The 17,889-nt window shown below is 50.9% G+C and overlaps 1 protein-coding gene across 21 annotated transcripts in view; it reads left to right on the top strand.

Annotated features, from left to right (window-relative positions):
• ASAP1 (ArfGAP with SH3 domain, ankyrin repeat and PH domain 1) overlaps positions 1-17,889 on the top strand; it is a 335,887-nt gene that overhangs the window by 304,994 nt on the left and 13,004 nt on the right. For 11 of the 21 annotated variants that reach the window (XR_014057637.1, XR_014057638.1, XR_014057639.1 and 8 more), the window contains 2 exons: positions 366-594; positions 15,546-15,615. Coding sequence is in view for 15 of the 21 variants with exons in the window: in XM_081504067.1 (XP_081360193.1) it covers positions 366-594; positions 15,546-15,615 (299 nt within the window). In the remaining 6 variants the exon portion in view is untranslated. Of the gene's footprint in view, positions 1-365; positions 595-8,991; positions 9,163-15,545; positions 15,616-17,889 lie in introns of all 21 variants that reach the window. The other 10 variants (XR_014057635.1, XR_014057636.1, XM_081504061.1 and 7 more) reach the window with 1 other exon arrangement.

The raw sequence follows: 17,889 nt of genomic DNA, 5'->3' as shown, positions 1-17,889 counted from the left end.
ATGTATGTGAGTCCCTCTGCTCTTTACCTGAAACTATCTCTCTACCTTGTTAATCAGGTATACCCCCAATACAAAATTAAAAATTAAAAAAAAAAAGAGGATTAAATCTGTAACCTTATGCTTCTGAATACTGTGACCCCTCACAGGCATGTCCCTCGGGGGACCCTGGTGATGACAGGAGAGTCAGACGCGTACTCACTAGATGTTTCCTTTGTTCTGTGTCACGACTCTTTAAGTTTTCATGTGGCTGACTCCGATGCGCAGAGCCACGGGAGCCCCTAATCCCCTCCCAAGCCTGCCCCACCCACGTCCCCTGGACACCTTGATTACTGGCTGACCCCCCACCCTGTTGTTTCGCTTGCCAGCCGAGCCCCATCAAGAAGGAGCGCTCCCCCCGACCCCAGAGCTTCTGCCACTCCTCCAGCATCTCCCCCCAGGACAAGCTCTCACTGCCGGGCTTCAGCACGCCGAGGGACAAGCAGCGACTCTCCTATGGCGCCTTCACCAACCAGATCTTTGTCTCCACAAGCACAGACTCACCCACGTCACCGATCTCGGAGGCGCCCCCGCTGCCTCCCAGAAATGCCACGAAAGGTACGAGCCTTGGGAAGGGCCACGTGACTCCATCCTCAGAGCTGGGAACCCACCTGGCTTTGAGGTCAGAATTGTGGGGTGAGTGTGAGCAGCAGGGCTGTGACATCAGGGCAGCTTGAAACAGGGACCCTGCCTTCTGCTGCGTTACAGCCGAGAAGTAGTGTTACGGGCACGCCTCGTGCCTTGTGTGAACCTCACAACCTCCCGTGAGGTGTGTGCTTTTGTGCCCGTTGTACAGATGAGGAAATTGAGGTAGAGTGACTCATCCAAGGTTGTGCAGCTGGTAAGTGGTGGAGTTGAGATTCCATCCAGGATCACATGACTCCAAAACCAATGCTCTTTCCTGTGTAATATGGGGTGGGATTTCCGTTCTTCTTTGAGAAGTTTCTTTCCTCGACACTAAAATGTAATAACAGTGATAGTTAATAACCCAGCACCTCTTTTTCCACACTCACAGAACGAGGTGTGTAGGACAGTTGGTGGCACCAGGCAGACGGGGTCCATGGTTCAGGGAGGCTGAGTCATTGCCCTGAGGTTCTTGGTGGTTGGGATCCTCACCCAGGTGCTGTGTGACCCCAGCCCACATCCCCGTGCTCTCTCATGAGGAGTGGTTTTTCCATGAGACACCAGAGGAGGGTTATTGTGCTGGGAGTGACAGTCCATGGACCCTCCTCCTGTTTCTGTAATCCACAGAACACCCTGCCCAGAAAGTCCGTGTATTCCCACCTACATGGGGACAAGTTGAGAAGCAGAAATGGTAACATTAAGGAGTCACCCGCCCAGTGGGGGGAGCTTCCCAGGTGGCTCAGTGGTAAAAGAATCCACCCGCCAGTGCAGGAGAACTAGATTCGATCCCTGGGTTGGGAAGATCCACTGGAGAAGGAAACAGCAACCCACTGCAGTATTCTTGCCTGGGAAATCCCGTGGCCCGAGGAGCCTGGCAGGCCACAGTCCATGGGGTCACAAGGAGTTGGACGCAACTGAGCACCGCCCAGGGGAAATCCAAGAGGTACCCAGAGCTGGAGCTTCGGGCCTGGTCTCAGCCAGTAAATCCAAGGGCAGAATCCTCCCTGTGTGCTCGGCTTGTGCTCACGCAGGTTTGGGGGCTCCCTGGGCACAATACCGTGCCTATTGGAGTCACACTGGGGCTATTTTCTGGGGAATGTGAGCTTTATTCAAAACAGTGTTTTTTCAGAGCTTATTCTCCATTGAAATAGTGTTATAAATGGGAGCAGTGTTCTTAGACCCCAAATGGCCTCAGAGATTATAAAATAGCAGAGGAAGTTAAAATAAGACTTGGGCATGAACAGTACCCATCAGAGATAACCCGTGACCAGAGCAGCAACAGCACACAGAAGCCAGAGGCTTATTAACCCACCGACGTGGTTCTTAACCATCCCGCGCGTTAGGCTGGAACGTACCTTTTACATCACTAGCAGGTCAGGGTGCAGGTGTTCTGTAAGAAGGCTGTGTTGCCGCTCACCTCTGGGTGATGGTGTTCCCCATCAGGGTAGCAGTCTGCTCAGAGCAACGTTCCTCTCTTCATCCTAAAGAGGACCTAATTGTGCTTACCAAAAAAAAGTGGTGATAGCCTCTGAGAGCCTCCATGTGACTGAGAATCTTGGAGAGGTCTACAGGAGGAAATGACACCACAGTCCTAGGAGCCAGGAGGCCCCCCTCACCTCCCTGTACCCCTTCCTGTAACTTTATCTCAAGGGGATACAGAAACCCATAAAATACACTGACTGAACGCCAGAGTATATATCTGTTGCTGCCTTGAATAAATTTCTCATTAGCTCTTTACCAAAGGCCCAGAAGACAAAGACCAGACTTACTTAGTGATCCAGCTGCTAAAACAAGTGCTGAGAGACTGCCACGGCAGCCGTGGTCAGCTGAGGGTAGACTGCTCACCCCCCTGCCCCCCAAAAATCTCGTATTTGAATGTAGACGTCCCTCCCTGCGAAAATCCAGAGTGTTCTTCCAGGCCGTTCACAGCAGGACATCAGATTCCGAGCTGGTGAGAGACAAGAAGCCCAGCCCACCCGTGACTTGTAGAAGGGATTCGAAACAGGAGATGCTTCCTGCGGTCAGCTTGGCTCACGTGCCCTTACGTGTGGGAAGGAAAGTGATTGTGTTTGCTTGGCGTTCTCAAGTGCTGACCCTGTCCCACCCTGCTCCTTCTCACATTCAGCTCACCTTAGTGAATTTCAGGGTCTTCATCTGAAAAATCAGGATTGGGCTTCTGGCGGGGTCCTTGCTTAGAACATGAAGTCATATCTGCAAAGGCACTGGCACTGTGTGGGCATTCAGTCCGAAGCATGGCAGCCTATTTGGTCCTGCCGCAGGTCTTCGGTTCTGCAAGTGTCCTGGGTCCTGGGAAGGTAGCAAAGGGTGGAGCTCGGGCTCCAGTGGACAAGAGAGGGGTGAGCTGGCCATCGGGGGCAGCTGTGGGTGCCACTGCAGTTTTGAAGAAAGGGTGCAGGAAGTCTCCCTTCCACTCCCCCCTCCACTCCTGCAGGGATGCTGTGAGTGAGCCACCCCTGCACCCCGCCACAGGTGTGCTCCGTCAGCGCTTGTTGCATGAATAAACAACAGCGGAATCAATGAAAGCACGTCCCAGAAATGCGTGGCCAGAGCAAGGAGGGGATACTCAGAAAACTAACCCAGATGTCCTGGGGGCGTGATAGACAGTTGACCTGCTGAATGTGATAGATAGTCGGCCTGCAGAATGTTTATGCCCACACTCAGTTGTATAAGCCTTTTATACACCATTTCTCTGACTTCTTTTGAGGTCTGTGGCAACAAAGAGGGGTGGCCAGGGAGGAGACCGCCCCCCAGGGGTCTGAGGGGGGCTGACCACCCTCAGAGTGTGAGTCAGGGAACCTAGGAGATGTTTTCCCTGAGAGGGACATGATTCATGTGCTGATGACTCTTAAGTTTCCTGAGATTTTTTTTTTTTTAAATCTCATAGGAAGATAGCAACTTGAATAGCTTGATTTTAATACTTCTCAGGGACCATTGTCCTTCATTCCAGTTGAATTTTCTGGGTTTTAGTTGGGGGTGGGCGTTGTGGGATGGGAGATTTTTTGGCCTGTTTTTTTTTTTTCAGTCTCTCTCATTCCTTTTTAAAGCATCACACGTGTCACCTTGCGCTGGCCGAGAGCACCCCTGTCACTTCTGCTCTTGGCCGTGGTCACTGGCGCAGGCTGCCAGGGCGTGGAAAGGAAGTCCTTGGTGTGCGTCTTGCATAGAAGTATGTATGAGTAAGCGTTGAGTAGCCAACCCTGAGCCCCTTGACTTTGGCTCTTCTAATATTCCCGGAAGGAGGTTGAAGGACGCGTGAGCAGCTCTTCTGTGTTCTGTGATGCTGGGTCCTTCACAGCGTCACACTGCCGTGTGGGGACCCTGCCGGCCCCACAGCTGACCCACCGTGGTTTCTGCGCATGCTCCCTCCCCCACACTCTGCCTCTGTTTCCCCTTCTGAGAGAGGAGGTGTTTGCAGCTTCTTCCTTGTACACACACAGCTCTTCTCTAAATAAAGATACTTCATCTTTACCTACATTTTAAGTGATGTAATCTCTCCTCTCTCTCAGGCTCTGTACTGTTAAAACCATTAGACAATGCTAAATTTAAAAAAAAGAAAATGCTGAATTTTTCATTCATGTTGTTCAGAGTTGTCTGTATAACTCTGTCATTAGCTGCTGTCATTAACACTTATATATGGCATATTAGAATATATATATTATACTTCTACAGACAGTTTTCTGCCCAAAACTGTCAGATTAATTTTTAAAGTCATCTTCTGGGTTTTTCTTTAAATTGAAATTTCAGAGGTGTACCTTTGTTTGGTCTCCCAGCATGGGAGGCCTCTGAGTTCTCTGTTTTATTAAGAACCAAAGGTACAAGGGCTTCCGTGATAGCTACCCACTCCAGTATCCTTGGGCTTCCCTTGTGGCTCAGCTGGTAAAGAATACACCTGCAATGCTGGAGACCTGGGTTTGATCCTTGGGTTGGGAACATCCCTTGGAGAAGGGAAGGGCTACCCAATCCAGTGTTCTGGCCTAGAGAATTCCATGGACTACAGTCCATGGGGTCACAAAGAGTCAGACACAACTGAATGACTTTCACTTTCTTTTCAAAGATACAAGGACGCTGAAGAAGAATCCTTCCGACTTATACCATGAATTATGTCCATAGGCTGTGCCCAGCATGAGCCAGGTGCTGAGAGAGAGAAGGATAGTGTGGCCTTTGCCCTGAGGAGGCTTCCAGCCTGAGAAGGAGACAGTGTGGGTCTGATGCAGGGTAGAAAGTGTGCAGTGCCAGGCAGCCTGTGTGTGCAGAAGTATTCATAGCCACAGTTGCTCCAGGGCAAAGGAGGGTTAGAGCAGGCTTCTGGATGAGGTTACACTGGAGCTGACCCTTGATAGATGCTGAGGTGGAGGGACCACAGGGAGTACCAAGGCTTCTGAGATGTACAGCATCTCAGAATGTACAGCATCTCAGAATGTACAACATCATCAGGCTCGTGAGCTTCCCGAGCCCTGGCCATGTGTGGGCCTCCATGAGGGGCCTCCCCGAGCCGATGACCAGGAGGTGCTCTCAGCAGCACAGCTCAGGGGGTGTCCAGTGGGGCCGCTCGAGTTGAAGGCACAGGAAGAGTGTCCACAGACGAGTGACCCAGAGGCTGTTGGCAATGCAGGACCACAGCCCAGCCATGCGAACCCCCAGTAAGAGCTGTGGTACACCCTGCCTCCTCGTAGAAAGCCTTTCTAATAATGTAGCCTCAGTGTTATTTATAGCAACTTTGTAAGTCTAGACCCATATTTTTAAGAAAAGTGTTGGCAGATAATTTGACATAATAGCCGATATTAGTGGGCACTGTGGTTTAGGGGGTTTTCTGCCTATTCCCACAGGCCGTGGCAGAGTTCAGGGGAGGAACCTGGCTGCCCGAGTCCCTCCCGTCCCCACCTATTAATCTTGCCTCCCTTTGGAGTATGTTTGATGCTGTGTCTACTCTTTCCTATTCTCTTTTGTTTTAGCTTTCTTTTTTTTTTTTCTAATATATATTTTATTTATTTATTTGGCTGCACTGTGTCTTAGTTGTGGCATGTGGGATCTAGTTCCCCGACCAGGGATCAAACCCAGGCCTCCTGCATTGGGAGTGTGGAATCTTAGCCACTAGACCACCAGGGGAAGTCCCTGTTTTAGCTTTCTTTACCCTGCAAGAATTGCTTCTTTCCTGACTGAGCCAGTCCTCAGGTTTATTTCACCTGAAACATCGTTTTCAGTGCCTAAAGATGAGTTACTCATTTTGGAAATCTTTTGAGCTCTTTACAACTTAAAAAATTTTTGTCTGCTTCCCTGGGGTCTGATATAATGTTTTTCACCCGTTTTTAACTCATAACCTACCAGTCGAGAAGGTTCAGTGGCACCTTCCTTTCTGTGGCTTCTGTTCCAGAACGGTAGGTGGGTCTGGGTGTGTATGTTTTCTATGAAGGTAGATTACAGTATTGAATGTTTCTCTTCAAACTTCTCACCACCTTCGCTAGGTCCCCTCTCTCCCAGTTTCTGCTCTGTCTCCCTAAGTGAGACATTCTATCTTCCTTAAGGATCACTAGCCTTAAAACAAGAGAAGGAGCGGTTTATTCATCCATTTGTTCGACACTGCATTATTAAATTCAGCTTACCGGGCCAGAGAAACGCCTGACCCCGATAGAAACTGCGTTGTGGTGGGGAGGGAGGCCCTGACAAGTAAGCAGAAAACGAATAATTAGAGACTGCAGCAGCCGAAGTGAAGAAAGTGAGGCAAGGCTGTGATGATGTGATGAAGGGAACACGAACCCCTACATTTTTAACATGGTGATTCAGAAAGCTTGGTTTGTGGTTGGTTGCAGGACTGCTCTGGGTTGCTCGCTCCTAAAATCACGTATACAGACCACTCTGCCCAGAGACATGGCCCCATTGGCCGTCTGTGTTTCCAGGCAGGATTTGGAACCCATTGAATGGCCTTTCAGATGCGCTACATCGAGAAGTCCCTAGGTGGCGCTAAAGACGAACCTGCCGGGGAGAATCTCACCATTGTCTATTATCTATTTCCAAGAGGAAAGTTACACTTCCTAGTACTGAGTGTTGTTGTTGCCTTTTGCATCAACGTGTGCCGACCCCAGAAAATGCTGGCCTGGCTTTTAGGACAGGACGAGCCCTCGCCAGCCCCAGAGACCTGCATCGTGGTCCAGCCGAGCCCCTCTCGGCTTCCTAACCTTTATCACTCCCAGCTCCACTTTCCTGGCTGCAAAATGGGGCCAGTAATACCTGACCCCAGGCTTCCCAGGTGGCTCAGTGGTAAAGAATCCACCTGTCAGTGCAGGACACGTGGGTTCAATCCCGGGATTGGGAACATCGCCTAGAGAAGGAAATGGCAACCCACTCCAGTATTCTTGCCTGGAGAGTCCCATGGACAGAGGAGACTGGTGGGCTGCAGTCCGTGGGGTCGCAAAAGAGTCAGATACAACTTAGCAACAAGAACAATAACTGACCCACATGCCTCACAGAGTTGTTATGAAAATTGAGGGGAACACCATGTAGGAACATATTTCAAAAACTAAGAGGCCCTATGCAAACACAAGGCTAAGATAACAATGCCTTTATTGTTGCAAAAATAAAATCGTTTCTGAAACGGCAGTGACTGGTGTCATAATTAGGCATTGCTCTGGGGTAACAGGCTTCCATCACATATCACATATCCGTCAGGAGGACTGAGAATAAATGCTACAGCCAGGGCCATGCCATCCTAAAGCAAATGACTGTTTTCCTGAGCTGAGCAGTATTTACTTCAAGACAAGACTATCTCTGAGAAACAGGGGTTTAAGTCTGTGTTGGTACTGGCCATAACTGATCGTGGCATACAGCAGAGCTTGTTTTCCGAGGAAGGAGGCCAGCAGTAATTAAGCTTCTCTTTTAATACGTGGAATGTAGAAGGCTCTTCTGGAGCCTTTCTGGGGCACCAGGTACCTACCCTCCTGCCTTAAACATTTGGGGTGGCAGTGTCCCTAGATTTTTCGTTTATTTCCTTTTTTTCTTCTTTCAATGTTTGTGGAAACTGTTGTCTAGTTAAATCATACACCTGGTAATAATTACGAAGAGAGGTTTGTCAAGGTGCCCAGCGTCACCCAGGTGCCCAGGCACACACCAGCCACTTCGGTGTCACTTGAAATAAAATTAACAGCATATATACTACTTAAAACTCCTTTTTTTTTCTAAAAACATTAGAAATGGTAGTAATGGTTTGTGTGTGTATGTGTCTGTATCTGATATTAGTATCATTATTACTATCCTGTCATTACCTCTAGAGAAAGCAGAATCTTTTTAAAAACATACTGACTCAAGAGGGAGGGGATATATATACACACACATATAGCTGATTCATATTGTTGTACAGCAGAAACTAACGCAACATTGTAAAACAATTATAGTCCAATTTAAAAAATAAAATTACGGTGTTTAAAAGAATTTTAAAAGCTTTAGAAATCAGTGAAGCTTACATAATTTATTCAAGCTTCCAGTACAATAGATGGTTTATGATTTCTGGGGCTTCCCTAGTGGCTCAGCCAGTAAAGAATCTATCTGCAATGCTGAAGACTCAGGTTTTATCCCTGGGTCAGAGGATCCCGTGGAGAAAGAAATGGCAACCCACTCCAGTATTCTTGCCTCAAGAATCCCATGGGCAGAGGACCCTTGGTGGGCTACAGTCCACAGGGTCGCATAGGACACGACTGAGTGAATAACACTTTCACCTTTATGATTCTAGAACAGGTCAGAATTGGAGGGGAAAAAAGTGGTTATGGATTTCCCTTCTTTCCAAGTAACCCTTTACATTAGAGCCTTCATTATTTATAAAAGTCATCAGAAAAGAAAGGGAAAAAAAAAAACTTCTGGCAAAGTTTGCTGACTAGAAGAAAAAGTTGCACTGGAGAGAAAACCCTGTTCTGAAGCCCCTTGGAGGGTCCGTCTATTCTTTGCCTTCTCTCCACTGATGCTGCTGGCCGTGCTGTTTGTCTCCTTCCTCAGTAGGTTTTGCAGTGGTTCCAGTGAGTTTATTGGTTTGAAATGTGTGTTTTTCCCATTGCACCCAAATGAGGATGTAAACCCAGTAGCATTCTGTGTTGACTGACATTCTGTTTCTTAACAGCACACATTCTCCTTTTTAATATTTTTTACCAGCAATTTTTTAAAACCCTTTTTGTGAGTTATCCGGTGGATGGACTGGGCTGTCATCAGCTTCCTGCTTCCGTCTCTCTGTGTCATACCCCATTCTGTGCTCGGGAGTAACGCTGCATATGGGCTGTTCTATTTGCGAGACCGGGATTAACCTTCCTGCCCCGTTCGATTCCTTTCCAGGTCCACCTGGCCCACCTTCAACACTCCCTCTAAGCACCCAGACCTCTAGTGGCAGCTCCACCCTGTCCAAGAAGCGGCCTCCTCCCCCACCACCCGGACACAAGAGAACCCTGTCCGACCCTCCCAGCCCACTACCTCACGGGCCCCCAAACAAAGGCGCAGTTCCTTGGGGTAAGTCATCCTCAAGTCAGAGCCCACGCTGCCCAGGGTCGGGCCGCGCACGGGGCTCAGGGGGCAGTGGGCACTTAGCACGCTCAGTAGACGGAGGAAACTGCACCCACGCTGGGCCAGGGCTTAGACACGTGTGATCGCGCAGCCTCTTACAGCCAAGAAACGTTTAGGAAAATGTTTATCACCACTTAGAAAGCTTAATAACGAAAAGGTTCTGAGCGTTCTTTGTGCACCAGACACCCACCAGGCATTGGTGGTCAGGCTCGTGTCTCTCCCAGCCCCCTCTCCCCGGCTCTCAGCCTCACTGGTCTGCTTTCACTTCTGGGTCCTCCAGGCTCTTTGCCTCCTGGGGCCGCCTCCTCCCTGCAGCTCTGTTGTGGGCTTGAAAGCCTGGCTCCCCTTCGTCCTTCTCAAGCCTGTCTCTCCTCTCTAAGGGAGCCCCCATCCCCCTGTTCCCCTCCGGGCCCCGGATCTCCACTGACACAATAATGTTTTATTTGTGTTTGGTGTTTTGGTCTCCATGAGAGCAGGGCCCTTGTCTGTCTTGTTCTCTGCTGTGTTCACGGAGCCTCGAATCAAGCCAGGATGCAAGAGGTACTCAATAATCGCTGGAGAATAAATATAAACTCAGTTAGTAGTAGTTAGTCGAGTCGGTTAGTAGTTTACCATTTTTGTGACAACTAGTGGCAGATAACACATTTCCATCCACAAGGAGCGTCGTTGCCAGCTCCATTTTGCCAGCCTGCCACCAACTTCAGTCAAGAGCCAGGTGTCCCCTGGGGCCCTGGCTCTGCTGGTTTACAGGCCCCACCTTCCCTTCCAGCGTGTCACCTTGTGGCTTTTTTGTTTCTCATTGCAACCGATAGGGAACTCAGCTGAATGCTTTTAAAGGCATTGGTGATTTGGTAGTTTAGTTGCCCAGTCGTGTTCAGCTCTTTGTGACCCTGTGGGCTGTAGCCCACCAGGCTCCTCTGTCCATGGTATTTTCCAGGCAAGAGTACTGGAGTGGGTTGCCATTTCCTCCTCAGGGGATCATCCCGACCCAGGGATTGAACCCAGGTCTCCCGCATTGCAGGTGGTCTCCTTACCGACCCCTGGGAGCCCCCAGGAAAGGCCATCATTAAAGGCATTAGGTGTTCCAAACTTGGGGAGCTTTGAGGAACAGCCATGCTGCCATCTGCAGACTGGCACACGCGTGAGCCACACATGGCTTGGAGTGCCCTGGCGCGGGTAGGCTGTCTGTGCTCAGCCCTCCACTCTGCTCACCTCGTGCCTGGGGTTGGGCCTTTGCACACACGTGCTCCAGGAGATGAGTGGGAAAGCGTGTGCAGTGTGTACTTCACCACCAGGCTGCCCTGTGAGCAGATACTGTGGAAATGCTGAACCGGGGCGTCTAGCTGCACGAGGAGGCTTCTCGGGGACTTTGCAGCAGGTGTTGAGTGATCAGTTCCCAGTGAGACAAGCCAGGGGAGCCTTGGAGGGCACAGCCCAGGCACCCATCAGCTCCACACAGGTCCCTGAGGCTGCCCGAGACCCCACCCCAGGGCCTTCAGGAGTCCCAGGGTTCGTCCAAAAGGACTTGGCCCCAGACAGCATCCCACTGACGGTCACAAGTTTCCTGCAAGTGTTCATACCACGAATCTCCAATTAACCTTCTTTTCGAATCTCACTAAACTTTGATCCTGTTGTTCATTCAGGTTTTCTTTTATTTCTCCATAAAGTTTATCATACCTTACTCCATTGGTCTGCAGTTAAAATTTACTACATTTCTGTTTTCTGGCTGAAGAATCATCTCTTTCTTAGGTTCCTTCCACCTGACTGAGCAGCGGGACTTGCAGCTGCCATTCATCTTGTTTGGTTTTGGTTTAGTTGGGGACGAGGGGCATTTTTCACTAAGAAGCAAGGTTCCCCCTTTATGAGACAGAGTCAGTGTCCCGGACGGTCAGCGGGAGCCTTCGAGCTTTGAAAGCTTTGGGCCGCGAGCAGTCGTCTGCCCTTCCCCCACCTCACCACCACGAGCCAGAGCCACTCGCCTATCACCCACCTCCAGGCACAAAGACAGAACCTGTCCGTGCAAAAGTGACGACTGTCCACGTCGCAGATGACCCCAGGTGGTCATTCCGTGTCTGTCGGGCCGTCTCTCTGCGGTGTTGTTTGTGCACATCGGGGAGACGTTCTTGCAGACACATGTAGACGCCGGTCAGTGACAGGCCTCTCACCAGGCACACTGAAGCAGCTCTTAACTCGGTCCACATGCTTTATGTTGTCATCCCCACAGGTTTTATCTCTGCTTGTCTCCTGCTGACGCCGTGGTCCAGAAGCTGAAGGCAGGGGCCAGACTGTGGTTAATAAAGCACATGGGGTGTCAGATTCCCAGGGCGCGTTCACGATGCCTGCAGTCTCCCTCCAGGAGCCCATCTTTCCAGTGCTCTTTGTTGTTGTTGTTGTTCAGTTGTGTCCAGCTTGGTGACCCCAAGGACTACAGCATGCCTGGCTTCCCTGTCCTTCACTATCTCCCGGAGTTCACGCAAACTCATGACCATTGAGTCAGTGATGCCATCCCAACCATCTCACAGTTGGAAAGCATCAATTTCCAGTGCTCTTATGTTCCCCTAAAGTCCCCTTCTCCTCCCAGCCCCTGAGGGTGAGGGCTTTTGGACTGTCTGAGACCTGGACAGGGCCGGGGGGTGGGGGGCGGTGGCCATGAGGAGTGGGTAGCACAGCCCCTGAGCCCTCACCAGGCCCCACCTGCCCACCCTCTGCCCCTTCTGGTGTAGGGATTATCACAGAGTTGTTCTGTTTGCTGCTCTGCCTTTCTTAGCACAGTATGAATGCTTTACGAAGGCATAAGCTTTTTCTGTCTCTGGAGCTCCAGTGGAGACCTGTGTCACGCTGCCTAGGTTTTAATCCATCTCTACCACCTGTAGCCCTGTGCCTTTCCACGGTTATATTTGGTTTATTTCCTACCTCAGTTTCTCCAGCTGTAAAATGGGACTAGTTAATAGCCCTCACTGGATTCTTCGCCACAGTTCCACAGAGTAGGACACGGGGGATCTTGACTGTAAGGACCCTGAGATTCAGAAAGGTTCAGTGCCCTGCCCAGGTCCTCTCGGCTGGTAAGAGGGGATCCTCTGTGGCTGGGGGAGCCCGTGGCCCTCGCCTCCTCAGTGCTCTGCTGAGTTCTGCTCGTAGTGGCTCAGTGATCGCTGTGGCCATTCTCCTGTCTCAACAGTTGTTGTTCCTTTACCTGTGACTGGAGTTAGGGAGAAGGTACCCCAGCAGGTGGACACCCTCCGCCTGCCTGTGCCGCACCGTCCCTGCAGCATGAAGCCCTGATCTTTGGGGAGGTCGCCCTGGGCTTTCTCCCCACTAGAGCCACAGCATCCACAGCACCCAGATAGCCCAGGCATCACGTGACTGCAGTCCCGCCACGGTGATGAGTTCAGCCATCACCAGGGAGATGGCAAAGGTGGGATTTTGATCAGAAGACAGACAGGCCTGTGGGCAGAATCGGGTTTTTGCAGGGACTGTTGATTTTTGAGGTGGCTTGTCATTAAACCTCACCTTTGGAGATAAAATAAGTTGGTTATAACCTACTCTCTAAGAGACCAACACATTTTAACACACAAATTATATTAGTAAGGAAATAAGGACAAAGGGAAAATAAAGTTAGCAAAGTAAAATGAAGTCCAGGAGTGTGATGTCTTCACTAAATGCATAGCACAAGGTTGCATGCAGTGGCTGGAAATAGACCAAGGATTTGACACTGAGGTTCTTATAGGCGAGACCTCAGAAAACAGTGCAGCCAGTTATCCAGTTGGTGGTGGCCATAATATTAAACCTCTTCTCTAACTTGAGATCCTTGTAACTGCTACCTGTGATCAGCCTCCCCTGGGACCGCTGTCCTCTGTCGGGTATTCACAGAAGTGTTTACAGGGCCACATCCTGGGGAACCGTAACGTGAACTGAGTGAACTTCCAGAAGCCTGAGTTCTGATCCGTGTTCCACCAGTTCCTGCCTAAGTGACCTTGAGTCTTGGCCACAGAATTTGTCATTGTTTGTTTATTTACTTTTGGGTCTCGGTTGCTATACGTGAGCTTTATCTAATTGCGGTGAGTGGGGGCTGCTCTCCAGGTGTGGTACAGGCTTCTCGTTGCAGTGGCTTCTCTCGTCGCAGAGCACAGGCTGTAGGGCGCACGGGCTTCAGTAGTTGCAGCTCGAAAGCTTAGTTGCCCAGAGGCATGTGGGATCTTGCCGGACCAGGGATCGAACCCATTGTCCCCTGCACTGACAGGCAGATTCTTAACCATGGTCCACCAGGGACGTCCTTGGCCACAGCTTCTTAAACTGCTTGCCCCGTGTCTGTCTGCCGCCCTGTCTTCCTGCACATCTGTGTGTGCACCACAGTCCTTCCCCAGATTGCACAGAAAGAGAAAAAAGGATTGAGCTGCTTCCATGCTCACGCTCCTCCTCCATCCTCCAACCTTGCTCTCCTATTTTTGGAAATTTTGCTAAGCCACGTTTCTCTTCCCAGGCATGGCAGGTGGCCTTTGCCTGGCTCTGAGAAAGACAGGCTTCCTGTCTGCCCAACCTCAGATGCCTTCCCCAGGCCCACCCTCACCCCCAAGGTGTGGGAGAAGCCAGACTGGGGATGGAGAAGTGGGCCGCGATCTCATTTAGCAGCAGCCGGAGGCGGCTGTGGGCGGACAGCGGGCTGGAGAGCTCGACGAGGCAGAACCCCCGTCAGTGTAGCGCTCACCTGCTGAGGAAACGAATCATCACCATTTTCATTACATCGCATCGGAGAGCGCGGAACAATGATCCCCCTTCATGTCACGCCCCCGTGGTCCAGCCTCGTGCACCACACTCTGTGGTTTCTCTCCTGTGATGCTCATGCCGTCTAGTGGAGTAGTAACTATTATCCCTCTTTCGTACAGGAGGGAACTGAGACTCAGGTGGGAAAAGCAGCGTCATCAGAACTCGTGCCCGCTGGTTAGGGGGTACACCGGGAATCCAGAACCAGGCTTGTCTGGCTCTAGAATCTGCACCCTGACCGTCCTCTGTGATTAACGGTTGTAGGCTCGCCTGGGGTTTGGAGGCACCAAGTCCGACTTCGGAGAGACTCTTTTCTAAGGTGGCAGAGGAATTTACCACAACTGGGAGGGGATAGGTGTTGCAGGGAGTGGGAACAGAGGGGCCGAGGTCACAGAGGCGTGAAAACACATGGCATCTTTGGAAAGCGGCCAGAGGAGAGCGTGAAGTGAGGACACCGGCCGTTTGAGCTGCAGGTGTCGGGCCACAGCCCCTGATGTATTGGCTTGTCTGTGTGACAGCGGAGTGGGTGTCCCCCAGCAGAGCGGGGGTTCCTGCAGCCCTGGTGGTCTCGTGCTCATGCATAATAGGGTGAGAATCACTGGTTTGGAGTGTTTTCTACCTGGAGCAGGAATGAGCAGATGCAGCAGCGTATTCCCCTCATCTAGAACTTTCTTTGACATTTTGATTGTTACGGCCCATTGAGGTCTGAAAGTGTGAGATTCACGCATCATGCTGAAAAGAAACGCCTGCCTTAAGAAAGTCTCAGCTCAGAGGATGCCGTGAGAGGCTGCCAAGGGAGACCTTCAGCGTTAAGCTGCAGACTCGTGGAAATAGACTGATGGTTAGAAGGAGTGTCTCATTAAAATAGATCTGTATTTGAAAGTCTGGCCCTATTTTTCATGCATCGATGTCCTGGTGTTACAGTCCCATCCAGGAGGTTCCATCTGAGCACTCACTCGGCCAGCCCCTCCCTGTCCTGTAGGTTAATGAAACTGGGGTGGGAGGGGCGAGGGTGGAGGTTCATTGCACACTCTGGAGGAGGGCTGCCTGCCTTCACATCCCAGCTCTGACCCTGACCAGCTGCTTGACCCTGGCCTCTGCTTTACTTCTTTGTTTCTTATGTAAACCAGAAGGCAAATAGTATGTCTGGGCTTCCCCGCTGACTCAGCGGGTAAAGAATCCGCCTGCAGTGCAAGAGATACAGGAGATGCGGATTCAATCCCTGGGAAGATCCCCTGGAGGAGGAAATGGCAACCCACTCGAGTATTCTTGCCAGAAAAATCCCATGGACAGAGGAGCCTGGTGGGCTACAGTCCATGGGGTCGCAAAGAGTCCAACATGACTGAGCACACCCACACAATAATATATATCTCACAGATGTAATGACTATGAGGTACTTAGCACAGTACCTCACTGGTAGTCAGTGCTGAATACACAGCAGTTGCTATTATGAACGTTGCTATCAGGGCATCTCCAAGGAGTAATGAAACTCAAGTGCGTTTGTGTGTGGGACCTCTTGCAGCCATGTGACCTGCAGCCGTTGATCCATTTAATCCCGTCTCCCCCAGGTAACGACGTGGGTCCGTCATCGTCCAGTAAGACCGCGAACAAGTTCGAGGGCTTGTCCCAGCAATCGAGGTGAGCCATCTCCACGCAGACTCCCCTGGGGTGGCGCTTAGGGTCACCGTGGACAGTTACACACAAGTGAGCTTTAGGGCCGTCTGCTCAAGATGGGGCCCGCCAGCTGATGCTGACTATGATGGGAACCTGAAAGCCTCCATCACTTTGCATGGCCCTCCTCGGCACACAGTTCTAGGGCCCGGACAGGGTCTGCAGACAGTGTTTCAGGGGATCAGCGCCTCCCCGTCCAGATTCCAGGCGGGAATGGACCTCACTTTCTGAGGATTGCACATTCTGCGCTGGAATGAGTTCTTATTTTCAATTTTTTTAATGAAGTCATTTTGTTTTGTTACTTTCTCTTTTAGCTCCATTCTGCAGACCTGAGAGTAAAAAGATAATTCTCAGGGAGATCCAATAGCCTAGAGATTTTCAAACATAAAAGTAGGACTCTTTCCAAGTCTCCTGTTTGTAAGATTTCTTTAAGCTAGGCTAACGGAGGGGCGTCCCTTTCTCCTCTCCTCTCACCAAAATGAGATGCTTCAGAAGAATTCCTATGGACAGTGTATACCCGGTCCCAGCACAGAGGCTTTTCCCCAGAGACTTGATCCTGGATAAGGACACAGGAAGCGGCTTCCCGACCCAAAAGCTCAGGCAGGAGGAGTCAGCTGGTGCGTGGGGATTGCCTTCCAGAGGTTGTTGAAGCTAAAAGCCGAAATCCTGATTTCTTCTAATGCCACTGCCTTGCTTTAGTCTTTACAAGCCCGTGAGGCAGCCCAGTCACTACTGCTCTCAGGTTTATAGATGAGGACACGGGGCCCCGGGACTCAATCCGGGGGGTTCTCAGGCGCCACAGTCAGCACTCTGCCTGCCCCTCGTGCTCAGCGCCCCCCACACACACTGCCTGGGGGGCTCTCAATCCCAGGGCCAGTGGGGGTCTTCCAGGGGAGGGAGTCTGGCGTGGAGGAAGTGGCCACTAATGGTTTTTACAGGGAATTGAGCCCCCACACGTACACGCACGCTTACGTACATGTGCACATAGCACCACCAGCAGTACACCAAGAAGCCCAGGTCCACGCACACACAGTGTCCACCCCAGGGCTCCTGTGTGAGGCGTTTCCAAGCCTCCTGCTTGCCCTCCATACCCAGGCCGGGAAAGCATCGAGCTTGCGTCTGTGATGGGCAGATGTGCGTCCCTGCGAAGATGCTGAGGCCAAAACACACGCGCCAAAAGTGTTCAAGGCAAAAGCCTTCTAGTTCAGTGGTGGCTTGATCTCACCAGTCTTAGCCTCGAGTAGCCCAGAGACCTTAGAATTTCGAGGAGCCAAGGAAAGAGCCCCGAAGACCAGGAGTGATTTGTGGGCCAGGATGAAAGACATGTGCATTTCATCTTCTTTATTGGACTCTTTGTTTTCTTTCTGGTTGGTTTGGCTTTTCCTGTCCTTTTAAATGCAATTAGGATAGAAGAGGAGTGGAGTCAGTTTTTAGGCCATTAGAAGACAGCAAAGGATAAACGAGGTAATAAAAGGGGCTCTTGGCAGATACAAGTCTGGCACTGGGATGCTCTGCTGTTTGGCTCCTCAGGGCTCCCCGGGTCCTCTGAGCACAGTCACAGCCTCTTGTTAAGGGAAAGAGCAGGTTCCCACTGAGAGTTGTCGCCTGCAGCACTGGCAACTTGTTGGTGGCAGGGGCGTGGGGAGTCCCTGATACCAGATGACATGGGGCAACTTCTGTGCCTGGGGCCTGCTTCCCAGGGCTTTTCTCCTCTGCTCATTTACAAATCGTTCAAGAGGAGGAACAACTCAGGGAAAGCCTGGAGGCCTGAGATCCAAGCTGTTTGCTCTGGTGCAAGGAGAAAGTGAGGGCTCGAGTCCAATGGGGCTGGGCCTGAATCAGCTCCACTGCTGACCAGCCTCGGGAGCTTCCACAGGTCACTGGAGGTGCACAGGCTCTGGTTTCCTCTGCTGCAGGTGGGGGTGACAAGCATAACATCGTGGGGTCGAATGAGAAGAGCTGCCTCAGAGCAGCGCGCTTGGCCCAGGACCTGCAGTGTGCCCAGCACTTTCATCAGTGCTGTTCCTTCAGGGAACAGTGTCAAGAAGAGGAGGGATTAGGCTTTTTCACTCAGAGGGTTGGTGGTGGTTTTCTTACTTACCCTCTTGACTCCATTCTGCAGACTTGGGAATAAAAAGATAATCCTCAGGGAAATGCAGGCAAGCTTCAAATCTGGGCAAGTGGACTGTAATCTTTTGTAGAGAAATGTTGAAAGCAATTTTAGATAGATAATTCTGTGAA

Source organism: Giraffa tippelskirchi, chromosome 6 (genome assembly GCF_054371585.1).
Source record: "Giraffa tippelskirchi isolate mGirTip1 chromosome 6, T2T-mGirTip1v1.2.pri, whole genome shotgun sequence".
Lineage (NCBI taxonomy): Eukaryota > Metazoa > Chordata > Mammalia > Artiodactyla > Giraffidae > Giraffa > Giraffa tippelskirchi.
The sequence above is the reverse complement of the archived record's forward strand: the minus strand, read 5'-3'. Positions and strand labels throughout refer to the sequence as shown.